The following is a 27,592-nucleotide window of genomic DNA, read 5'->3' as shown; positions in this document are numbered from 1 at the left end:
TTTTTTACTCATATATATATATATTTTCTTCAAGACATGTTGTTTTATCTATGACAATTGTTTGTGTATACTGTTGTGACAAAAAATAAATAAATAATAATAATAAAAAATAGCAATAGCACTTAAACTTATATACCGCTTTACAGCCCTCTCTAAGTGGTTTATTGAGTCAGCATATTGCCCCCAACAATCTGGGTCCTCATTTTACCCACCTTGGAAGGATGGAAGACTGAGTTAACCTTGAGCCAGTGAGACTCGAACTGCTAAATTGCAGTCAACCAGCAGTCAGCAGTAGTAGCCTGCAATGCTGCATTCTAACTACTGCGCTCACAAATCTACCCTGGGTAGTCTTTAGCAGCTAGAAGTCAGGTCCAAATGGAACACAAATCGATTTTGACCTCACCCAATAGTTGCTTTATTGACAAATAAATGTTAAACAACTCCCAGGCAGCTCTTATTTCTAATACACCATGCCCTTCAGGTTATATATATAAAACACTCTTTCGGAAGGCCCTGAAGACATGGTTCTGGGGCCTGGAGAACCCAGAGTGGGATGGAGCCCATAAAATGGCTAGTATGAATGTGTGTTGTCGCAGGGATGGGGGGAGGTGCTATGTTATTATTTTATTCTTTTTCTTTTTATTCTTTTTATTTCTTTTATATGGTGTTTTATATCCTTGTAAGCTGTCTTGAGTCGCCATGGGCGGGTAGACAGCAGTATACATTTTCGAAATAAATATAGCAATAATTTAAGCTTTCTGTAGGCTTTGTTACAAAACTCCAGCATTCTTCTCTTCCTCATGTTTCCTTCCCATTCTGCTTTCAACGAAGTGTGGCCATCTCCCATCTCTTCCACTTAACTGCCATCTTACTTCCATCTACAGAAACATATTTCTATTATCTGGGGGCCCATCGCAATTCAAAATCTCTGCTTGCCCAACATAGAAAAAAATGGATTCTTGGCATAGTCCAAAAAGGATAAACCACCTTGAAGTCAATGTACACATTTCTGCAGAATATTGAGATTTGAGAAAAAGGAAAAAAAAATCATGTGGTTTGAATTGCATGTGCATTAACAGTTTGGTACAACAGTAATCATGGTGTTTCTAAGTATTGCTTGACTGTCTGAGATTTATTGCTCAAAATCAAAATGATCTTTTTCCAAAATTCATATGTGTGTAAACAGAGAGTACCCTAGAACTTGCAATTTACAGAATTGTAAATTGATTTGTGATTACTTATTTTTGTTCCACTGCTATAGCAGCCTGGCATACAGCTTTTCAGTGATGTCTTTCCTTTTAATGGGAAAGATGCAAATAAAGCTCTCATTCGTTGCCCCCACATAAAAACCCTTATAGAAAATTACTATGTATGCAACTTGCATAGCTCAGCAGACATAGCCTCAGGCAGTGGAAGAGGATGAGACTCTAGTAATTGTCATTTATCAATATTCATGCAAAATCCAGAATGGCCTACTCAAAATACTTCTCCAATAACCTCTCATAGCGAAAACAAAAATAAGATGAAAACATTACTAGAGGGAAATCCTTCTCAATCTTCTCCTTCCTTTGTAAAAGCATTAGCTCATTTATTATTACTGAAGCCTAATAAGATTTGGCATTCCCCCCCCCACTAATCTTACTTTCAGTTGTTAATGTTAGCAAGGTAAACCTAAAAAGGAAAAAAAAACCTAGACAGAATCAGATATTAGCCCAATCTCATTCTTGTCTGGTGATTTCACAAATGATTCTCTTAGTTCCTGCTCTTCTTACCAGGTTTCTCGTGCTGGATGGATTTTACTTTTTTCATTTGGAAACTGCTTTAAAAATAAAGTATAAAATTGGGGCTCTGCATTTATGATTCTCCACAGACTTTAATACTTTTTCAGTGTATTGCTAGTTCATCTTATCTACCCATGGCTGCAAAAATCCAGATGACCACTAGATGGCAAGAAGGCCTGCTTATCCAAATTATTAAGTCCAGACATGGAACTTTTTTCTATATTATTTTCAGAACAACCATAAAGGAACAAAGTTAGCTCTGTGATTCCTCAGGTATTCTATACAGTACTATAGCTAGAACTTGCTTAAGACTTTATCTCTAAAAAATGAGCACTGATTTCTTTTAATTAAGTCCAGATCAAATATACCATAATGATTTCCTAACAGGTAAGTAGCCTACATATGGTCCATACACTAACTATTTCACTGTTCTCATGCAATCCCATTTTAAGTAAATTCAAATATTTTCCAAAATGGGCCTTCGCTTTTACTAAGTCCCTATGTTGATAGATATTTCAAAGTAAGTCACAACACATGCATCATTCAGAATAGCTCTGTGCTGATAATGTATTCTGCTTTGATTCTCTGTGGCTATTTCAAAGACTTAAGATGCTGTCAAATGACTTACAATATTCAATAATCCTGCCTCACTCATGGACTTTTACAGGGATTCAGGCTATGTTATCTTTCATTTCTAATGCCCCCAGCTTTTTCTATTACTCTTCCATTTTTTCCCCATAAAAAATCCCTTAAGGAGAAAAGCACAGCACATATTTCGAGTGAAACTACTAGAAGCCCTCTATTGAGAAATATCCTTATTCTGTGAAGTGCTTACATAAATTTATTATTTAATGCTAAATTTGATGTAATTGTTACTTATCCTGCTTTATTTTTTGAATGAGATCCAGTGATGCCTAAGATATATTTGTTATTAAGATTTCCAATTTTTCCTGTTTGTTTCCCATGTTCAATGTACTGGTGTAGAATCATCCAAGATTACGACTGGTTATACCTACCCGCTTCATTGATATAGTTTCCCCTCCACTCTTGTGGTTTTGCCTTTGTCCCAATATGATTGTCTCCAGTCCTTGCCAGCATATTTAGTCCTGGGCACATCCCTTTTGCACCCGTGTTAAGACTTTCCTTATGAGAAAGATAAGGTGCCTCACTCTTTGTGAAATGCAGTGTGTGAATGGCTTTACGCGGAGCCGGGTTTACAGTTTGTTGAATTCACTTTCCTTTGCACCAGCACCCTTGCACACATCTCCTTCGCTTGATGGCTGAGTCAAATTCTGGGCATGCTCAATAGGAGAAGGCAGGATCAAGGATCTGATTGACTCAGTCTTAAAAGCGGAAGAGACATCTACAACCCACAAGATTGGATTAGCCTTCCAGTAGACTGGAGAAGAAATTCATTTCTAGTGAAGAAATTCATTTCTAGTGAAGTAGAACTGATTGGCTAGCATGCTTCTATTTTGACTGTTGGCCAAAAAAAGAGAGGAAATGTTGATTCTCTGATCTACAAAGCATCGAGATCTCTAAAATGATCTGTAGGCTTTCCAAAATAGTGGAAAATGATCATAACATTATGGAATGTGTGGAGTTTAAATTAGAATTGAGAGTGTTTCAAGATGGGAAGATAGATGATCTGGGATATGCTTTACTATACTTGTACCAGAATTCTGATTTATCTGACGACTTAATAATGAATTACAAATTTAACTTGAAGGCTAATTTGTTTTCTTTCAAATCTTTTACTACCAAGCTGTGCTTGAATATATGCTAAAATCAAAGGTACTTGACACAAAGAATTTCTAAAGCAATGCTTTTAGAAACTCTAGCAGGATTACATTCTAGGACACCAGTAAATAAAAAGGGAAAGAGAAATAAAAACGAACTGAAAGGAATTACTCATTTGTTTGTTTTTGGGCCTACTGTTGGAAATGATGGAAGAAGAGGAATCTGGCATGTGATTAAACAAGCACATAACTATCAATCTGTTTTATATGTGGGCAACAAGCATCCATGTTCCATCATTAGCCATTGAAGAAACCTTCATTTTCAGTACGGTCATGACTGGATAACCTGGCTGATTAGACAATTCGTCATTTTTGCTATCCCCTGACAGGATAAGGTCAGGCTTCATCATTTAAAAACATGCATTACATTCATTTTTTTTTCACCCTAGGAAACAGTGTTCCTTGACTCCACATTTCTTTAAAATATTTGATTAAAAAAAAACCTCGTAAGCATCACCCTCTCAAGAACCACAAATAGTAAAGGAGACAGAATAAGGCTAGTAGTTAAACAGTAGTTTCCCTCACCAATCCAACGATCGTAAAACAGAGCAGGCTTCCCAAGCCATTAATTCTGGGTTGATGAGAAACCACAGCAAATCATAGAGGTAGAATTCCAACTTAGCTCTGGATACCACTCTGGAATCATCCGAGTGCTTATTGTGTCAATGACTCCGGCAAAATAATGTCTCTCGGTCTCAGGTTCCCAATTCATTTCGCATGACTACACCGAAGGAGTATGAATTAAGGAATGGATGCTTCATTGTATATCACTCTAACAATTCAATTACTGTATTTTTTGGAGTATAAGATGCACCTTAGTTTTTGGGGAGGATAATAAGAAAAAGGCTAATTGGTGAGTGGATTGGCCTCCCAGAATACCCCCAATCAGCTGTTCCCAGAGGTGAATTTTAGCAACAGGTTCCTTGGTTGTGAGTTCTGTGCCTTGTTTTTTTTTGCTTTTTTTTCTGAAATGTCTGAAACTCCGTTTTAGAAAAAACCTTTTTTTTATGCCTCTGAAAGCCTCTGAAAACAGCTTCAGAAAAAAAGCCTCTGAAGCTCTGTTTGGGGGCTTCTTTTCTGAAGCTTCGTTTCTGATGCTTTTTTCAGCCTCTGAAACCTCCATTTGAGAAGCTGGGTGGGGCTACATTCAGAGTATAAGACAGACCTAGATTTGCACCCTCTTTTTTGGGGGGAAAGGGTGCGTCTTATACTCCAAAAAATACGGTATTTTTGAAAAGTACAACAGTACGATGATGTGATTAGAAGTTTAATATTTTCCAAAAGTGAGGATAGTGAGATTTCAACTAAATAGTACCATCGCAGAACGCCCCCCCCCACTTGAATCTCTTCCATTCTCATAACATCCATTGTATAGTATCCGCCTAGTCAGTGGTCCAGCCTAAATCACCCAAGCAATCAATCACCACCTATTAAGATAAAACAATATCAATCATATATGGAATAGCTTGCAATTTGGCCATATAGATTGGTAATAAAAAATATTTAATCTCGAACCAACAATGACCAAAAAATTCACTGTATTAAAAGTAATGATTCAGATTGGACCCTCCAGCTGTTATTGATTTCTATCAGTTGTCCCTTGTGCTCTGGTGAGTGTATCTATGCTACCTGCTTATTTTCTCTGAATATGATTTTTAGTCTACCCAATATCTAATCATCATTTTTCCCCCCTCTGGGCTTTGGTATACTTGCAATTTATTGCAACTCAAAACATGGCTGATGATGGTTCACAAATCATGCGCAGCCTTAGACTGTAATTTGCCTCTAATGACTCTCTTATTAAAACCAACTCTCAGTTTACATTTGAAAAGGATTCACAGAATATTAATAATAATAACAATTATGCGGGGAGCCATACCAAAAAACCTTGGATGGTACTTTAAACATCTGCACATTAACAAAATTTCCATCTGTCAGTTACAGAAGATCACACTGCTTGGATCTACATGCTTATTATATTGATACAATATGACATCCTAGATTTTTGGGAAGAACTTGATGCAAATGAAGGCCAACACCAGCTAAAGATCTGGCAGCTATGATTTCATGTTGTTGTGTATATAATAACTGGCACATATACTATGTCAGAACATTACAGCAGGGCTGTCAAACTCCCAGCCCATGGGCTGGATGCATCACGCACTGGCCATGCCCACTTTAGCGAAGGGAAAAAAGTCCCAATATGTCATGTGATGACACCATGAGTTTGACACCCCTGCATTACAGCATCCTATGTTCTAGGGAAGAACCTGATGCATATGAGGACCAACACAGTCTAAGAAACTGGCAGCTGCAACTTCACATTTTTGTGTATATATAATAATAATCAATAAATAAGTAGAGACAAGGAAGATCAAGGAAGCATAAAGGAGCAAATAACACGTATAGTCAAGAAAATCAGCAGATACCTTGGGTATCTTGGGCCTCTGGTGGCTCAGACTGGTAAGACAGTCTGTTATTAACAGCAGCTGCTTGCAATTACTGCAGGTTCAAGTCCCACCAGGCCCAAGGTTGACTCAGCCTTCCATCCTTTATAAGGTAGGTAAAATGAGGACCCAGATTGTTGGGGGCAATAAGTTGACTTTGTATATAATATACAAATGGATGAAGACTATTGCTTGACATAGTGTAAGCCGCCCTGTGTCTTCGGAGAAGGGCGGGCTATAAATGCAAATAAAAAAAAAAGATACGAAGTTTAAATTGCACACTACAAGAAGAATCTGTAATTTCAGTCAAATCAGAAACATGTCTACCAATCCACCAATGATGGCCTCATGAACCACCAATGAACTAGTCAACACCTGACAAAGAAGAAACAGTACCTTTTGGGTGCAAATACGGGACAACCCAAATAAATACAACAAGAATGCAGCTTGACTAAAAGAGGTAGATAAGAATTAAAAAAAGAAGTTGAAATGAGAGAACTTGTAATAACGGCAGAAATAGTGGAGAAATGGCAAGCAAGTTCAATAATTAGTCAGCATGGTTTTTGGCTGAAGCATCTGACTGGTCTACACTCACTCATTGCTAAGTAGTTTAACAACATATTGCAAGGAGGTGAAATTGAAGAGTGGCTAACATCTGGCAAAATTTAGCCGATAATGAAAGGTCCAACAAAAAGAGCAGCACCAGGCAACCACAGGCCAATTACTTGCTTGCCAACAACTTTCAATTGCTAACTAGTGTGGTAGATGAAACAGTCCAACAGTCCACTTAAAAACAAGCCCTTTCTACATGAACAGAAAGGAAACCACCCAAACAGCAGAGGAACAAAAGATCAGCTCCTAATTGATAAGATGATTATGGAAAACTGCAAGAGAAGGAAGATCAACCTGAATGGAGATAGGATTAATTACCAGAAGGCATTTCCCTCCCTGCTACATGACTGGATGATCGAGTGCCTAAAAATAACAGGAGTCCATAGAAATAGCAGAAGCCTTGTGCAGAGATAAATGGCACAATGGAAGATACTGTTACTAGTCAATGGTGATAGCCTAGAAGAGGTTAATACAAAAAAAAAAGGAATCTTTCAAGAAGACTCACTATCACCACTACTATTTGCCATTGCACTGATTCCTTTGTCAACAATACTGAACAAGTCAGGCCATGGCTATCAAACATCAAAAACATCTTCCAGGCTATCCTACCTTCTTTACACAATCTGAAACTGTATGGAAAACCACCCTCTGAAATAAAATAATTGTTCAACATTGTCTGTATTAATAGCCAGGGTATTGCAATGGAGTTTGGACAGGACAAATGTGCCACCTTGATCATCAAGAGGGGAAAACTAGTGAACACTGGAGGAATTAAGATGCCCTAGGGAAATAACAACAAGAGTCCAGATGAAGATGATCACTACAAATACCTGGGCATCCTTCAAGCTGACAACATCAAACACACTGAAGTCGAGAAGGTTAGAAGTGAATACATCATAAGAGGGAAGAAGACATTAAAATCCAAATATAGTTGAAGAAATATCATCAAGGCAATTAACACCTGGGCAATAACAGTCATTAAATACACAGCTGGAATAGTGGACTGGACTGAAACAGAACTAAAAGCCTTGGATAGAAGACCAGAAAAATAATGACAATGAATCATATCCTTCATCCATGCAGCGTGTTGACAGACTCTATTTATCAAGGAACAAAGGTGGGTGTGGAATATTGTAAGTGCATCAGGCAGTTGAAGAAGACAAAAGGGCATTGGAAGAATATCTGAAGGATGGTGAAAAAGATGCACTGAAACTAGTACACCAAAGAGTGTAGTGAATACCAAAGAGAACAAAAGGTTATTGTCCAGAGGTGTATTACCTAAGATAAAAGTTACTGTCCTGAGCCAATTCAACTGTGCAAGCAATGTCAAGAAAAGTGTAAAGAGATGTTCAATGTTTCATCCAATGTTAGAACTGAATCCAGTTGCAGATTAAGGGGTTTTTAAGATCCTTGATAGTAACCACCATTTCTAACAACAAGCAAGACAAAACTCATCCTAGTAGCTATCTGTTGGTAAGGGAAGGATAAGTTTTTCTTATGCATATAAAGGGTTGAAATCCACCAAATAGGTTTCCAATAATCATTGCCAATGTATTAAAAGACATAGTAGTTCTACAGAACACATTTTTGATCTCTCCATAGTTATTAGCCTAAGAGACCTAACTCCATTTGTATTCAAAAATTCTTTTATCCATTATGCAAATCAAAACTGTACAAATAACTACTGAGGAATAAATGAGTAGTCATGGGTCAGTAGTTACCTAGAAATCTTGCATTCCGTCTACTGGGACAATCCTCCCTCCATTTCAGCCTAATTGAAAACTTACTGAAACTTGTTTAAACATAGGGACAAACTTCAGTATTTCAGTTCAAAAAAATGGCATGCAAGTTAAAGATTGAATCACACTCAACAGCATCCAAGTGAGTATTAATAACATGCTGATAAATTAAGCAACACTATATTTGAAGAGAAATAAAGGCAAATATCCAGAAGGAATCTAGCCAAGAATGCTGAACACTAGAAGTCACTAATTCTTTCACATGCGTTTCTTTCCTTTCTTTTGAGAGAAAGTTTTGTATGACTCATGTTCTTTACATGCTTGATGTGGATGTCTACTTCAAAACAATGATTTTGGGCAGCTAATGCATAAAACATAGTAACAACATAATACAAAGGTAAAAACTGTAATGTAAATATAGCAGAACGGACCCCATGTATATAGCATAGGTAGTTCTAGATATACAATCTTTCATGTAAAAACCATCCAAAATTACATTGGGTGCCATCTCCCCCATTGTGAAGCACGCTAAATTTAAGTGTGCTGTGCAAGGCACTGTGAGAGCAGTGAGCAGGCCATGCAGGCGGCAAGAGCAGCGGCGTCAGCTGCAGCCAGGCCGGGCTAGTGCTCTTGACTTGCAACTTGCTCTCACCACCTCCATGGTTTGCTCACTGCTCTCGCAGTGCTTGTGCAGCACACTTAAATTCAGCGCACTTCACAATGGAGGAGACAGTATCCCCTCCTCCTGCTGGAGCCCATTATGATGTGGAGCATTGGCCACAGCCTGGCAGAGAGAAAGTTGCGCATTTCCCCAAGCGACCGAGATGCGTGCAGCACCAAGAAGTGCCGGAAGAAGCACCTACAAGATGAGAGGCAAGTACAGGGGTGCTTCCCTCCCGCTCTGGAATATGGAGCGAGTCTCCATCCCCGCCGTCACCCTTACCTTCTCAGACCACACAAGGAGTGACTGGGAGGGTAAGGTGAGGGGTAGGGCCAACCAGACTACAGGGAGCCATAGCAGGGAGACGAAAGAGCCACATGCGACTTGGGAGCCGCATGTTGCCGACACCCAGCCTGATGGAAAGACCAGGTCCTCAAGCTCACAGGATGAGCGTCATCCAAATTTCATGAATGATGTTCTATGGGATGGACACCCTGACAGAGGAGATATTTTAAAACTTTGAGGGAGATAGGCAATCTGTAAATATAAAATATAAATAATAAAATAAAATATAGGGGAACCTCATGTCATTTGAGCACCTCATGGCAGTGTGACAGAACACAATTAATGTTGCTAGTTTCTGGGAAAGATCTGTTTAATTTGTAGATGTTTTAATCTTATATATTTTAAATTTTATGTCATATAGTATGCCTTATTTTAATTGTGATTAAAATCTGACACAAATAAATATGAATAAACAAACAATAAAACGTTTAGTGATAAACTGAACGTAACAAAAGGGAAAGGGAGGAGCGAATTGAGTTATTTGAAGTTACAGCTTATGATATCCTAGTGAAAGACATACCTACAAGGTTGGTTCCCTACTCAGATGAACTCTGTTGAAACAACTCCCTTGCTGAAAGTCCTGTGCCCTAAATTATTGTACTCACCAGATTGAATGACTATGACAAAAGTCTAACGCGGAAATAATCTGTCGGAAGAACTTTCTGGCTTCTTTTGGTGTTAATCTTCCTTTCTTTACCAGATAATCGAAGAGCTCTCCACCTGATACATGTTCTAGCACCAAATATCTGAAACAAAGGGGGAAAATATTTTTTTAAAAAATATGAATCACACATATGTTTGAAAACACACAGAGAAAAAGTAATCTTAAAAATAATACTTTTGTTTAAACTGCAGCACAATAACTTTTGAAAAATGGTGCACTTGAACATTTTTATCTGGGTAGTTAGCGGCAAAGCTTTTGGAGATCTTACGGTTTCTCAAGTAGAGATTTATCAAACAAAATTAAATTACTCCTGTTTGCAACGTCTTTTACTGATTGATTTCCAATGCTATGAGACAAAGTCAGTGTAAAAATATAGTCGATAATCATCTAAATGCAGTGTGTTTTCTAAAAAAACAAACATAACTGGTATGAATAAATTACATTACTTCATGATATTTGCTGCTTGATGTAAAGGACAAGAAGGCACCTCCATGACTCCAAAGTATACAAAGCCAGCCTTGCAGTTGACTAACTAGCAGGCATTAAATTCTCCAGGCTCGCAGCAGGTAATATCCAAAGATACTCAGCCAGCTGTCCTCTGCCCAACATTTGCTACCTGAAGCAGTCCTGACATTCTACATAGCAAGAAACTCAACCCTTATGAAGCCAATTCCTAAGCAATCTTGAGTGGGAATTCCTGTCCAGAGGGGCATGTCATAAAACATGATTACAAGGTTTTAGATATAATCCCTTTTCTTTATATTCTCCGCCATATAAAGCAGAACAGGATATTTATTTTATTTATTAGATTTTTATCCTACCTTTACTTTTTTAAATCAATAAATCAATATATATATTTACATACACACACACACACACACACACACACACACACACATATATAATGCTCTTTCTTCCTCCTATTGTTAGTTGTTTCTTCCTGATAACAGCAAACCAGTGGGTTGGCCTCAGAAGTGGGTTCTACTTACCTTTACTACCGATTCACAACAGGAGCACGTGCTCCCTTTGCTCACACGCGCTTCTGCGCATGCGCAGAAGTCCCTTGATGATGTCGAGGTGGGTGGACGGAGCCTCCTGCCGGTTTTACTACTGGTTCTATAGAACCGGACAGAACTGGGAGTAACCCACCACTGGTTGGCCTGAACAAGCCAAAGATTATCTGGGAGATAGTGATAACTCAATAGACTGCGTATTATTGTTTATCACCTCTCAAAGTCAGAAACAGAAACAAATGAAATAAGAAAATTTGAAAACAGGTGCTTCTGCCTTCTCAAGTGATAGAAGAAGAAGAAATAAACCATGCATTCTAGTTTAGCAATATGAGAAGAGTGGCAGACCTGTTACAGTTAAACAATGCTCAAGATAGAGGAGAGGTTGCACACAAAGGAGGTTATGTAAATAAGGCAGCATCGCAAGTACTCTGATCCTAAATTACTAATGCACCAGAGACGCTAACAGAAACAGCGTCTTTGCATGGAGACAATTATGTTTAAAATTGCCACTACCAGATGGCTTTGATTAAACAGTGTTACTTTAATGCCCAACTCCTGCTCAGTGCTCTTGTTGTAGGAACACAAATGTCAAACTCATTGGAATGGGAATACAACATACTTACCAAACACTCCAAGCTAGAACTATTAATTACAGGTTTATTACTTTGAACCTTTGCAGTCTTTGCTGAAGACATATTTGTACACATATTTGATTAACCAAGTTGCGGAGCTGTTCCCAGTGTGGGAGGTTCCTCCTGGATTCCCGAAATAATTACTAGCATAGCTAATTTTGATTTACTATCCCTTTAAAGACTATTCAAAAGGCATGCAAATCTCATAGATATTTCTCTCTGACCTATTTCTTCTTCCTCTACAGAAATTATTATACCCCCTCAAAAAGACACAAATCAAAACAAAACACCGAGACTGCATTGTGTGAGGTGAATCTTAAATTACAGTCCCGAGAAAAGACGTAACATTCCTGTGCTGTGAACAATGCTCTACTGAATGAACAAAAACACAAGGTCAGTGTCGTCCCCCCACAAACAAATAACCCACTTTTTTTGATGGAAGATCAAAATGTCTGTCTGAACATTAATTGAAGCTCTCTTCTAGTATGAGACACAACTTTCAATCAATGTGTGACCAGGGGTTGTCTGCAGCTGTCTCCTGCAGAAGAGCTTCTAGCTGGGGGCTCTTTACGCATATAGATTTAACGTGATATAGTTCTTATTTTTGGATTGGTCTGCTTTATATGCACGGACAATAGGGAGAAAAGTGGGAAGTATGCTTTATCAGTCTCTTTGAAACATTGCTATAGGTAGGGACTATCTGAGTACATTAATAGTGGGACATGTTCCCCAAAAAGGAAAGAAAAGAAAAGAAACCAAAGAAAAAATAGTATTAAAGCAAAGCATCAATGTTCTCATTCCAGAATGTTCATTCTATGAACATTCTATCTGTCCTCATAGCATAACAATAAAAACAAGAGTTAGAGCTACACAACAGAAATGAATTGTCCGTAATCTGTTTTATGGTAAAGTGATCATCAGAAGCTAAAAAAGAAAAGAAAAAAATGTAATAACTTCCAAAATAAAGTCAAAGGGTAACCAAGTACAATCCAGACACCAGACTCCCAAAGACCTGATTACCTGACTCCCAAGATGAGGCCAGAGGGCTGGAAGTGGAGATTATCTGTAGATATTTGATCCCCCTTCCCTGAGTGCAGTCTACCTGCTGCTTCCACTCTGCCCATAGCTATCTTGATCTGCGTCCCTTCCTTTCTATCCCCTTCAGAGTTCTCTATTTTAAAATAGTTTTCATTAAAAAATTTAGATACATAATAAGAAATGCATTCAAAGAGGAAAAAGAAAATAGATGTGAAAAAGAAAAAAAAGAGACAAAGAGCTAGAAAAAAGAAAACACACACACACATTCATTCATAAATGTAAAGGTTCCCTTGCACATATGTGCTAGTTGTTCCCGACTCTAAGGGGCAGTGCTCATCTCCATTTCAAAGTCAAAGAGCCAGCACTATCCAAAGACATCTTCATGGTCATTTGGCCAGCATGACTCAACACCAAATGCGCACGGAATGCTGTTACCTTTCCAACAAAGGTGGTCTCTATTTTTCTACTTGCATTTTTTTATGTGCTTTCGAACTGCAGAAGCTTGGACAAGTAATGAGAGATCACCCTATTATGTAGCACTAGGGATTCGAACCGCTGAACTGCCTACCTTTCGATTGACGAGCTCAGCGTCTTAGCCACTGAGCTACCACATCCCTTTTTATACCTGAATATATATGGAAGGGGTATCCAATCTTCTCGGCATTTATACAAGTCTAACCAAAGTTCTCTCTCTAAGATTACATCATGATTCTTCTTTTAAAATAGTTTTTATTTTGTGCCCTTCAGAGCTCATGGTCTTGGACATCTGCCTACATTTAATGGTATTGTTACTAAACCTCCTTCTATATTCCATCTCCATTAAGACTCCTAATCTGTTTCTAGTTCAGAAGAAACCATGACAGAGGAAAGAGATGTATAAGAAAATATAGGATTTTTTATAAGTTTTATGAAAAAAAATACTACACTTAGTTATTTTCTACAGAATCCTTAATCAAAAAGAGTCCAGACCGTACTGACATATTACAGTTATTTGATTATGTTTTTCCAATGCCATTTTATATTTATTAAATCATCTCTATTAGATATTAAGCTCATTATTGGTACAGCATGTAAATAATTCAACACTTATATAAATTCTTATGGCAGGCATGAATTTTTAAATCCCAATTTGGTACTGAGCCAAGACCTCTTCATTTTTAAAAAAACTGGGGAGGGTAAGAGACTGCTGGCTTCCAACAGAAAAATAAATGCACGTTTGCCTGCATTTAACCAACTGCTGTTTATCTGAAGCAACTATTTAAGAGATATTCATACTTGGGAATTCTTCCTTTTTCTTGCTTGCTTGCATTTCTTTTGTTGAAATCTTTAAACCTTCAAGCTCCTGTGAATGAAAGATGTTTTGAATGCTACTTTGTCAATTATTTCTAATACATAGTCAATGTATGATTAAAAGCTGGCCAGAGTGATGTCTGGATGTTCCAAGCCATTGTTTTATCAGTCATTCCTTTCCGAGAAGCCCATTTGCTTTGTGCTACTTGCCAATTATCTGGAGCTTCTAGCAGTCCAAATGCATTTGTAAATGTTAGTTTACGGAACAGTTTTTGTTGCTGTTGTTTTATTATTGAGAGGGCTTGAGCCACATTTTACATTTAGCAGGAGTGTTGTTGTTTTTTTAGCTTTTGAGGCAGATTCTTGGTTTTATTTCCTAATACGGTGATTCCCAGATCAATCCCACAGCTGATAAATGAATTGCTGTTGTGTCTTCAGGTGATTTTCTGTGTGTTCACACTGAATACAGGCCCGGCAGCATACCTCTACTGAAATCTTTTAAAGCTGGCTGACTTTTGATGGAAATAACCCCCTTCCATTCAATTCCCTTCAGTTCTTTCATCCATTCTCCTCAATTCTGAGATCTGACATGGTAGTAAATAGAAACCAAACATCTCCGCTCTAAAGAAATGAGGAAGGGAGGGAGGCTCCTATAAGTATACCAATGAGCACTCAATCTTAATTACAGATGGACTTTTTTTTCCTTTGTGGTTTTGGTGCTTCACGCTGATTGGAGAGTAACAAACTGTATGAGAAGTGGAGAACTGGTTTTAAGAGATGATTGAAGATTGCTCTATCACATAAAGCATGTTTCTGCACTCTAACACCAAACAATAATAATTGCTAAAAGGTTGCAGCTTTGCAACCTTTGCATGGATTTGGGAGCAAATACTCTCTGATGAATGCAGCAGACACCACCAATGGCCTGGTAGAATAGCTCCGTAGACATAAAAAGTGCTTCACCAACTTGAAAACCAAGATATATTATCCCTTTAGCAAGATATTGGGAATACGCTTTTTCTGCCTAAACTAAGAGACTGCTTTTCTTAGACTTTGTACAAATAAGGTATGAAGAAAAGATTCTTATTCTCACAGTTAGTCATTAGCAAATTTTGTGTGCTGAGATGGTAATACTCAAAATTGTTATTTTTAGGTAAGTAAATGAAGAGCAGCAGAATCAAAAATATTACTTAATAACGGAGATAAGATCAAAGATAATTTTTTGGCAGCAACTGGGATCATTAATGCAAGTTAATTACACTAGAAATATTTTAATTGTCAGATTAGAGAAGGTGAAATACCCTGAATGGAATATAAATGTACAGCTGCTTTATGGCCTTACAGGAACTCAATGTAAGTTGACTGGAGAATTCTGGGAGTTGAAGTCCACACATCTTAAAGCTGCTAAGGCTGAAAAACACTGGTTTTGATTTTGCACTCCAGGTGGGGAAGAAAGCTGAACTAGAGACAGAATAATCATTTATATCAGGGTGTCAAACTCGCATCGTCACAGTGTCGTCACATGACATATCGGGACTTTTCCCCCCTCCGCTAAACTGGCCGGGGCTGGAGCCAGCACGGAACGCATTTGGCCCACGGTCGTGAGTTTGATACCCCTGATTTATATCAACAGTTCAGGACTGGGTTAGATACTGGGATGGACTGCTGCTGATGAAATATAGGCTAGGAGATATCCTGAATTGCTTCCATGAGAAGTGGAATTGCAAGTTTTAATGTTCCAAAATTGAATGAGAGTGACTCTGATCTGTGTTTTCTCTCCATCTCTCCCTCCTCCTCTCCCTTTGAGTCTACCAAAACCCAGAATAATGTTTCATTGTTTTTTCAGTTTACCCTGCCCATTTAGCAGTCAATCAAGGGCCGGTTTAGCTCACGCTGGTAAAGCCTGTTATTAAGAACACAGTAGCCTGCAATTACTGCAGGTTCGAGCCCGGCCCAAGGTTGACTCAGCCTTCCATCCTTTATAAGGTAGGTAAAATGAGGACCCAGATTGTTGGGGGGGGCAATAAGTTGACTTTGTAAAAAATATACAAATAGAATGAGACTATTGCCTTATACACTGTAAGCCGCCCTGAGTCTTCGGAGAAGGGCGGGGTATAAATGTAAACAAAAAAAAAAAAAAATCAGGAGTGATATGCAGAAATCAAGCCCAAATTAAAATCTTGACAAAATAGCTGCTGAAATCTTCTCTGAAAGAATCTGTCCATCTCTTTCAAAAGTGTACGGCCATTGCAGCAGAATGACAGGCTTGATGGTATCTGTAGTTTTGAGCATTTACTGTATTCCCAAACAGCATATTTAAAAGTATAACTAGCTTTGGTTGTTGTGAAAACTTTACCTTGAAATCAGAATTATACAACATGTTCACCTTCCAGCACAATGTGATGACCCGAGATGTGACACAAAGGCAACTCAGCCAGACAACCGATATGAGTCCCTTTATTATCACCAACTGTGCCCCCAATGTCCCTTTCACCTCTCCGGCCTGGAGAGAGCTCTTCCACCAACCTGTAATAGTCTTTGACTGACAATACTTCAGTCCCAAACATTGTGAAAGAAAACTTTCAACAAAAAACCTAACAAGGCAAGACCAGGTAATTAATTTGGCAGGGCAAGCAAAATAGGGAATTCCAGAATTGAAGTAGCACAGCAGTAAATCAAACCAGTTGGGAGGATGCCAGGAATTCAGATAAACACCAGATGAACTCAGCGTTTGATTCTGACAACTGCCCTTCCCATTTGCCTTTCCTTTTAAACTCCATCAGCAGCTGTGCCTTGTAAAGAGGATCGGGTCCCTTTCCTCCCTCATAAGTCATGCAACCCATGTTGCTCTCTTCTCCATTCCTCCCTGCGCTGCCTAGGATAAGGAGGGGTTAGGCCTTGGTCTTCATCTAAACACCCTCTCCCTTGTTCTACCTCTCCCCTGCTCTGCCCAGCCTGACTTTGCACTGCTCCAGTTTCTTCCACAGCCAATGGATCCACTCTCTCACTCTCTGTTAGCTGTTCCTCTTCCCCTTCGGATTCAGACTCCGACAGGGGCATGACACACACCATATAAGCTAGTGGTTCATTTTTAGGAGGAAACTTATTGCTACATTTCACACAAGGCTACGGTTGAGTCTGAAGTCAGAAAATACTTACCAGCAAAAGCAAAAGGAGAAATTAAAAAATAGACAAATAGTTGAGAGGGAGAAATAAAAGTTGAAGAAAAAGAAGATATAATAACAAGACAGCATAAAAATCCTGCTAAAGAGAAAAATGTTCCTGAGATACCACCACTATGGTGATTGAACAACTGAGGAAAATGGACTGATCCCTCATTAAGTGGCATACATGGGACAGTATCCTATTTTTCCATCAATGTAACACAAAGTGAGACCACAGTGATACAAAGTTTAAGTCTCATGTATCACCGCAAACCTTTCCACTGACTGAAATAATTAAAACATGTGGGAAGCATCTATGTATGAAATTAGCCTAGGTACCAAGAGAAAAGTTCCCTTCGCAGAAGAAGAGTACTCTGTGTCAAATCATAATTTTGTTCATGCAGAAATGTGTATGCTTGACTGATCACCTTTATAAGCTTACTTTAGAACAACCATGCACATTTCTTTACTGATTCAAAAGATGATATCACAGAATAAAAGAGTTGGAAAGGACCTTGGAAGTCTTCTAATCCAACCCCCAGATCAGGCAGGAAATAAAATTCCAGAGAAATGATTGTCTAATCTCTTCTTGAGTAAAAGCAGTACTACTAAAAGGGATATCCTTACCAAATAAAACTGTTTTTCAGAAGCAGTTACTATGTGCTTCTGTGTGAGAATCCTCTGTTTGTTTTCTTGTACTCAGGTTATTTGTGGGGTTCTCTGAGCTTGGTTGTTTTCTTGTACAACATTATACAACTAGGTAACATCATTGTGATGGATAATGAAACATATTTAAGAAAACAACTAAGCTCAGAGAGCACCAAGGAATTCTCATTTCAACCCTGAGCCACAGATATTCTCCTTTCTTGGCTGTTTTTTTTTTTTTTTTTGCAGGGCTTGGGGTTGAAATAAGAGGCCCTTGGTGCTCTCTGAGCTTGGTTGTTTTCTTGAAGATGTTTCATTATCCAAACTATGTAAACTCATCAGTGCTAGTGACAACCAAGCTTAGAGAGAACCAATGACTCTACAGTTCAACCATGAGCTGCAAATATTCTCGCCTATTAGTACTTAGTTATATATGTATGTATGTATGTATGTATGTATGTATATGTATATGTATGTATGTATGTATATATGTATATGAGCTTTTTGATGTGGTTCTGCCAATGAATTTAGTATACCTTCAGGCTTTATGTATTGCTCTAACCTTTAATATAGCTCAACCTAACTCATCATAGGGACAGAGGTTGTTCCTCTGTCTTGGTCCTATTAGATCTCTCAGCGGCTTTTGATACCATCGATCATGGTATCCTGCTGCGCCGACTCGAGGGATTTGGAGTGAGGGGCACTGTTCATCGGTGGTTCTCCTCCTACCTCTCCGACCGGTCGCAGACGGTGTTGACGGGGGGGGACAGAGATCGACCCCAAGGCGCCTCTTATGTGGGGTGCCGCAAGGGTCGGTTCTCTCGCCTCTTCTGTTCAACATTTATATGAAGCCGCTGGGTGAGATCATCCGTGGTCTTGGGGTGAGTTGTCATCTATACGCTGATGATACTCAGCTCTATATTTCCACCCCTAACCACCCCAACGAGGCTGTTGAAGTGATGTCCCAGTGCCTGAAGGCCGAGCGGGCCTGGATGGGGAGGAACAGACTCAGACTCAATCCCACCAAGACCGAGTGGCTGTGGATGCCGGCGGCCCGGTACAGTCAGCTAATTCCATCACTGACTATTGGGGGCAAACTATTGGCCCCCATGGAAAGGGCTCATAATCTGGGCGTCCTCCTGGATGCACGGCTATCTTTAGAAGATCATATGATGGCCGTCACCAGGGGAGCCTTTCATCAGGTTCGCCTGATACGCCAGTTACGCCCCTTTCTGGATCGGGCTTCCTTATGCACGGTCGCTCATGCCCTTGTTACATCCCACCTGGACTACTGTAATGCTCTCTACATGGGGCTCCCCTTGAAGTGTACCCGGAGACTCCAACTGGTCCAGAATGTGGCTGCGTGGGTGATAGAGGGAGCACCTTTTGGCTCCCATATAACACCCTTCCTGAGTAATCTGCACTGGCTCCCAGTGGTCTTCCGGGTTCACTTCAAGGTACTTGTCATCACCTTTAAAACGCTCCATGGCCTAGGGCCGGGATATTTACGGGACTGCCTACTGCCACCATTAGCCTCTCACCAACCAGTGCGCTCTCACAGAGAGGGCCTCCTCCGGATACCGTCAGCTAAACAATGTCGGCTGGCGACCTCTAGGGGGAGGGCCTTCTCTGTGGGGGCCCCTACCCTCTGGAACGAGCTCCCTCTGGGGCTTCGTCAACTCCCCGATCTCAAGTCCTTCCGCCGTGAGCTGAAGACGTTGCTGTTTCGAAGAGCAGGACTAGCTTGAATGTAGTTTTAAATTTGTATTTAAAAGTTAGAGCATCAATTGAATTTAACTATCTATTCTTTTAGCTGTTTTTTATGTATTATATGTTTTCTGTTGTTGTTTTTTTGACTGTGAACCGCCCTGAGTCCTTCGGGAGATGGGCGGTATACAAATATAATAAATAATAATAATAATAATAATAATAGGTTATACAAATGAAACCATTATGGTTTGTTAATAAGCCAGGGTTATTAGTGTTATGAATGCAGCCATTATTTGGCAGCTATTCAGTTTAATGCATTCAGCCTGCATGATGGAACACTGTTCTTAGAAATGATATATGCATGCATCAGAATTATATACTGTTGTTGTTTTTTCCTGAACATCATGGATTAAAAAAGTAAATAAAAAGCAGGTAGAACTGACATATTACAGAAGGAAGTGACAGAGTTCTTTTCCCCAGTCCATTTGTTTTCTATGCAAAGGGAGTTAATTGGAAAAAGCATTTAATTTGAGATTTCTGCCTTTGCAGTCTGAGTCAGCAAACCTAACTGGATTCCACTGAATGCTTACATCTCCTAATAATAAATTTCTCCTCCATAAATGCTGGAAAGAAATGGAAAGAAAAGTAGAATGATATTACTTTGGCTAAGCTAGGCAGCAACATTTTTAATTCCCCCCCCCCTCCAGATGCATTTTCGCTCTTAAATTAACTGTGGCAAAAAGTGATTTGATTCATGACTACATTAGGAATCTACTCAACCAAAGCTCCTTTGTCACAAATTAAATAATAATCCCAAAGTCAAACATGATTTGCGAAATTAACATTTATCGAAGAAACACTCCCTGTGCTGCAACGCCGTCTTTGGCATCCGAAATATCAATCTTAATTCATAATATGCCTAAGAAACCAGACGACCAGCACCGCAATTAAGACATGATGTTTGATGGAACGCTGATTGACTAACCTGAGACTAATTTGTGAAGGGGAGAAGACTGTGCTGTGTTGTATTTGCTGGCGACCTCAGCGTCCCCCTCTTAAACCTGAACTTTACAAGGTAGGAAATTACTGACACAGAGCTTTTCCACCCCTCCACAGTCATATTCCATTACCAAACCATGAGTTTATCCAAAACTCATTAATTGATTTACTATGTTTCTACATTACCAATCATATCAGCTTGTTTTAATAGCAAGCAATGGCCTTTAGTATAACATCGGTATAATTTTCTTTAAATTATCGCCATCAATCAAATTGCAATATTTTTATACTTTGACAATAAATATCCTTCATCTTAAGGTTCTGGGATATAGCTGTCTGAGAAGCATTTTATTACCCTATCTTACAAAGAGATAAACTGAAATTTCAGCACCCCCAAATCCTTAGATTTACAGAACTAGTATGCAGTGCTATCAGGTCTAATATTTTCAAAAGTGATTGATAGGTTGACCACAATGCATTTTTCAAACATAATTTGATTATTTATGGACTTTGAGTTTTTTTTCACTTCTTGCTATGATTTCTGTGGGGGGATGAAAAGATAGTCTGAGTAGCACGCCTATCCCTTAAATCTAATCAGTGGGGAACAAATGTCATATATGGTCATAAATCCCCAAATGGTACTGTACACAGTGTCAGTCTAGTCTGTTTTGTGATTCTGGGGGGGGGGAACACCAGAAAGTATAGAAGTACCTTGATAATAAGCACATTTATTGTGCCATCAATCTTTTGTAAAGTAAAGCCCAATTAGTTAGAAGCACTATCTAACATTGCCAGGATGGCTCTGTAGCTGTTGTGTTGTACATGGATATGAGAAGTCTTGATTCCAATCTGTGCTCAGTTGCTATGATACAGCATAATCTGCTTTATAGGGTCAATCTGATTGTATGGCTAATTATTACGCATTTGAAAAAGACATGTTGCAAAGCATATTGGTATGAGTGAAGCAGGTCTGCTCAAAGCAGTAAAGCAGTTTTGTCTAATGGAAGGTTTTAAGGCAGCTTCTGGGTGGTTATACCTCCACTTTGGCAGATCCCCATAGAACTGCATGCTATTTGTTCATACTGTATATAAGTTTGTGCAGACAGCCAGAGAAAGTCTTCAAAGCAGCAGTGCCAAATTTCCATAGAAGACAGATACTTTCTTTTAAGAAAGGTCCCTTCCAGTGGTGGGATTCAGCCAGTTCGCACCACTTCGGGAGAACCGGTTGTTAACGTTCTGAGCAGTTTGGTGAACTGGTTGTTGGAAGAAATCATTAGGACAGAGAACCAGTTTTTAAATTATTTGAATCCCACCACTGGTCCCTTCTATTACAAAAGGCCTCTTTCCAATGCTTTGCGCAATCCTACTCATTAGATTCCAGATCAGACTTTTATGATGCAATTAACTTGCTTTATTCACAGAACTTTACAAAGTCGGTAAAGTTGTCTTCTGTTTTAAAATTGCTTTTTCTTAGTGCTTCTTCTCTAATTTTTCTTTCCATTAAAAAAAAAAAACCATTGAGAAATGAAGATAGGAGAAAATCCCTTTCCCTAATATTTGATAACATTCAGTGAAAAAGTTTCCTGGAAACCATGCAAGTTCACAAGGTATCGAACATAGAACATTGAACATGTATTTTAGTGCTTTTTTTGTATGTGGGAGGGGCTACAAGCACATCTTAATCCTTAATTCTGACATTATTATAATGTAAATTATAATTATTGTAATTATACATTATTATAATGTAAATTATAATTTATATAAAATTTAAATAATTCTTAATTCTGACATTAAAATGTTTTTATTAGGTGACTATCTACTGTCTCTCTAGAGTCCAGTTACTCATCTCCAGATTATACAATATTTTTACTTTTTACAGTACAGCAGTACAGCAAATATGAAAGTATCGTAACTATACACACTATTGTATATTGCTAATAGCTACACTTAAAAACAATCCAGGAACAGCTAGATAAGTCACATGTGTCTATATAAACAAAAAGGCGGAGAATATTTTTTTTCTGTTATTTCTCTGGAGTTACCTTGAGGTAAGATGGGCAGCCTATAAATTTCATAATCAACAAATAATATTATTTTTTTCTAGTATTGCAGTTCATAGTTGAAAAGACTTTCAAGGGAGGGAGGGAGGGAGGGAGAGGGGGAGAGAGAGAGAGAGAGAGAGAGAGAGAGAGAGAGAGAGAGAGAGAGAGAGAGAGAGAGAGAATGAACTGCTTCATCTTCTACAATTAATTTTGGAATTTATGGATCAATTTTGTTTGATAACAATTTATTGTTCTAGTTGTATGGTTTATATATAATCATTGCTTCCATTTCACATTGTCGCCTTGGTTTAGCAATCTCATTTTCAAGGAGACGTGATATTTTAAAAGGCTATTTACAGCCCAGGTGGGTGAATTTGAATCTTGCTCCCTTCTTTGTTTATCATAATGTCGGAAATGTTTGCATTTTTTTTTTATTTTGCACACAAGAAAATTGAGCATGTTCCAAATCAGTAGGTGATGCCTGGTGATGAGATTTCTAAGAATCGGTGAACACCTTAAATTGAAAGGCAGATGAGAATGGGAACATTGCATCCCATTCCTCTTGAATAATCAAGCTCATAGTTTGGATATTCTACATTTATCTACTTCCAGGTTTTATTCTTCTTATAACAAAAAGCCTGCCAGTGCAGTTAAATAAATAAGCAATAACAATTAAAATATAATAATGCATAACAAAACCTCTCTAAAACCTATAAAGCAGCTGCAATATTAATAAATCTTAAAACATCAACAACTAACAATTAAGACATCATGGTTTAGTAAGAAGATCAGTCTTGAACTTTATTCCTAGTTTGGGAGTAGGTAGAAATCTCAACTAAAGCCAGTGCACTAGCTATATCTCTTTCTGGAAATAATACTGTACAGTAGTTCCAATAATGGCCTTCCCTTAACTACATCCCTCTGGATTACTATGACCTCCTTTGTAGGGAGGTACTGATTTTGAATAGGATTCAGAAATTTCAATGAGTTCAGAATACTGCTGTTAAACTACTGACTGGGAATGACTGCAGGGAATATGTAAAATCTATTGTTAAAATAACTCCACTGCCAATTATCTATGGCGGGGGACATAAGACATTATAACCTATGTCATGCACCTAGGCAATTTGAAAAGCTATATTCCTCTTTAGAAGTTTCTTGAGGCTTTTGATATTCTGCCTGGTGAGCTTCAAGACATATATATATTGATGGGAACGCAAGACAGATATTCTTCAAGCTACTTCATCTGCTGAGATGAATTGCACTATTCAATTGTTTTTATATTTAAAGTTTCAATTCTGTCTTATTTATCTTTAATTAGAATTTTATTTCCCATTTCACCTTTATCAGTTGTAAAACATGGCAACAAAACATAAAATATCTTAATATATTTTATATATCTGTCCATATTTACAGTTTTTTCGTTTGTTGCTAGTAAACCTGCGAAAACTCTGTAGTTCAAAGTCCCCTAAGAAAGTGACAATGGATATATTCATTAGTCTCATGAAGTCAGTAAAATAAATAAACAAAACATCAATATTGCGGGGGAAGGAATCCAAAAGGTTCTTAAATCTTAAATGACATTTGATTATAATACTTCTTTTAGCTTTGAGAAATATACTCCTTTTCAAATTCCAGAGATGATCTTCCCAGCTTGATGTCCTCATAGATATATTTTAACTTTCATCTGAAAGCTACCAAATTAGGGAATTTTGCTTTATAGAAATGTAAGGAACAATAAGAGTTATATTAATTTATCAATTGTGAAATTGACAGATTTGACAAGTTTCAACTGTCAATACATCCATGGGTTCACTGAGAGACATTGAAAGAGTCATTCACTAGTTTGTTTCTGTTGATTTACAATAGCAACAACAACAGAGTTGGAAGGAACCTTGGAGGTCTTCTAGTCCAACCCTTGCCCAGGCAGGAAACCCTGCACAACTTCAGACAAATGATTATCCAACATCTTCTTAAAAATTTCCAGTGTTGGAGCATTCACAACTTCTGGAGGCAAGTTGTTCCACTGATTAATTGTTCTAACTGTCAGGAAATTTCTCCTTAGTTCTAAGTTGCTTCTCTCCAGTTTTGACTGGTCTACTCCACACATTAAGATGTTCAATGGCCTCCCACTCCCAATGCACTATATTATTCTTTAATATGTTATAAGCCACCCTAAGTCACTGTGCGTGAGTTGGTCTACCATATAAATTTGTTTAATAATAAATAAATGTCAGTGAATAATACCTACAAATATTTTTTATTTTCATAAACGTCGTGCAGCTTTAAAACATGGGGATGTTCTATCAACTTCAAGATGGCTATTTCCCGTTCCACCTAGAAGAGAAAAGAAGGATACAAGAGATTAAAATCTGTGTCTTAGATTATATGGCAATGTTCTGTTTTACCATCTTTCACTAGTTCAGTAATAAAATAATGTAGAAAATAGATATTCAGAAAACGTGACCAGTTGACAAAAGAACCTAATGGTATTTGCTTATTTTCTATTAAAATTATGCTAAAATTCATTCAAGGTGGATAAAATGCATATAAGGTAGCAGCTTCCTAGGTGGCTCAGTGGCTAAGATGCTGAGATTGTCGATCAGAAAGGTCAGCAGTTTGGCGGTTTGAATCCCTAGTACAGGTTTCCTGCGTGAGCAGGGGGTTGGACTAAATGACCTCCAAGGTGTCTTTCAACTCTGTTACTGTTACTTTATAAATGAAGGTTTAGTCATATAATGAAAACAACAGAGTCCTATGGCATAAGCTTTCAGGGACTAAACCTCATAAATTGCAGGAAATGGTATTAATTAGCAATAAAGTGTATATATATAGAGATATAAAGAATAACAACAATATACAAGTACAATAATTGTATCATATTTACAGAAATAATTATGATTCCCATGGTAAATGTTCTTCCAGTAACCACAATGTTTCCAGAAATTCAAAGATTTAGAGCACCGAGTCTGTTTTACATAATGATCCAAAGTATAAGTGGTTCATGAACTGCTGGACTCACAGTTCCCCTGGTTATTCTATGATACCTTAACAGAATTTAAAGCACTATTCAGTGGAGAATAGTCTGAGGCCATAACTGAGTTTTTCTGCATTTTTAACTAATTCTGAATTCTATAACACTCATTTCTCATTGTCAGAGAATATTTTAAAAATGCAAATTATAAACCATAACTGGAAGCTTCTCTTGTCTTTTCTCCCATTCAAGGAAAGCACATGCATGTCTAAGGTTTTCTGAGCTTATATACAAATCAACAAAAAGACTACAGTTTCAGTACCAGAATCCTCAAAAAAACTTAGCAATCTTTAATGCTGGATGCACAAATCATTCATTGGAGTACGGTATTAAATCTCAAACACTACACAATGTGCGGAATTGTCATAAAATAGGATAGCTTGTTAAGCAATCTGTAATTTTATGAATGAATTCTTTCTGTGCTCATTTAATTTGAACAAACACTATTTTCTTCCTTATTGAGTCCATCTTGAAGCCAAGTCATGAATGGTAGATATTACAGAATAAATTAATAGACAACAATGAAGGGTTAATAAGTTGTCCTAGAGATGGAATTTGAAAGAAATTCATGTGCCAGGCCATGTCAAGAAATAAGAAATTCCAGTGAAAGATATGAAGAGATGGGGAATTTTTGAGAAGATTTATCTAATATTATTGTAATACTATATTCATGGAAGGGACCAAATAAATATCTGTCAGACCTTGATAAATGATTATGGCATTGGAATAACCATCAATACTAGCCCTTTGGGGTAAGACCCAGTCAGGAAGTAAACACTGCAAGAAATACTAAAACTAGAATTTTATTTATACAAATGACAGCTTCTTGAAAGCCTGAGAGTGTTTGCTTTACCTCCCTCTTATATCAAAAAGAATCAAAACAAGATAATCTTAACTTTCTTTGTCTCACCTTCCTGAGCTAAGTTCATGTTTACCTGGGCTAAATTTACTTGGGCTAAGTTCATGCTTTCTCAATAGCTGCCATATGTTTTCTTCAAGCCAATCTCCTTACTCCTCTACATCAATGAAGATGAGGTAGGTTAACACTGCAAATAAGAGAGATCTGGGGTGGAGGAGGAAGAGGTTCAAAGCCCCATCTTCCATTCCTTCAAGGTTCGTCTCAAAAACTGCTTCCCATGATTCTTCTGTCATTTGGCCAATAACAAGGAGGACAGCTTGGAATGTACATCCTGAATTATGGTGAAATGCTTACATTGCTGAAATAAAACTTTTAAAATATGTTGATAGTCCCCTGGGATTGTTGGATGGTGTTTGCTGATCTCGTTCCGTTTATATATAAAATATTTTAAATTGTACATCAGAGGGCATGCCTCTCATGACATAGATACCAGAATTCTAAACAAAATCAGTAATATAATACTATACCTTTGGCAATTTTTTTTTTGCTGAATAAGGTGCTCTAAATTAATTCTGCATTGGCACTTTTATTGTTACATAACTGGAGCAATTGAGGATGGTTGGTACACTTATATAAGAATGAACCACTAATGCTTTAATCACAGTCTGATGAACTGAGAAGTAAGGCTATACAAATGAACAACAGACTATTAAAGTCAACAGACTAATATAGAATTAGAAAATAAATATGAACTTTGAATCCAATAATGCTCTTGCTAATCTGGCATTTTTTTCATACAATTTTCTGTATCAGGGCAACCTGCATGAAACTAGAGATATTAAAACAGATTGAACAGCGTTTGGACAATATAGTTGTATTCTGTCTCAGCAGCCAAACAGAAGAATCTGGTTGAACTCTGTAAATTATATTTTAAAAATTAAAAGGCAAGTACAGCCTGTTATATCTTGCCAGAGACAGAAGTATTAATTTATTCTGGTGATACAAACCTATTTATTCATTTATTGTATGTATGAAATATTTTTAAATATATCACAATGTAGAACTTTAAAAACTTAGATGCTATAACCTTCTAATCTAACAATTACACCACGAGAGAT

General features: G+C 37.8%; 1 protein-coding gene across 1 annotated transcript in view; it reads right to left on the bottom strand.

Annotated features, from left to right (window-relative positions):
- BRSK2 (BR serine/threonine kinase 2) overlaps positions 1-27,592 on the bottom strand; it is a 495,391-nt gene that overhangs the window by 152,011 nt on the left and 315,788 nt on the right. The window contains exons 3-4 of the mRNA XM_058157640.1: positions 24,833-24,918; positions 9,990-10,130 (exon numbers count right to left, since the gene is read on the bottom strand). Of these exons, the coding sequence (XP_058013623.1) occupies positions 9,990-10,130; positions 24,833-24,918 (227 nt within the window). The remainder of the gene's footprint in view (positions 1-9,989; positions 10,131-24,832; positions 24,919-27,592) is intronic.

Source organism: Ahaetulla prasina, chromosome 1 (assembly GCF_028640845.1).
Source record: "Ahaetulla prasina isolate Xishuangbanna chromosome 1, ASM2864084v1, whole genome shotgun sequence".
NCBI classification, from domain to species: Eukaryota; Metazoa; Chordata; class Lepidosauria; order Squamata; family Colubridae; genus Ahaetulla; species Ahaetulla prasina.
Note: the sequence above shows the minus strand (reverse complement) of the source record. Positions and strands in the feature narration are given on the sequence as shown.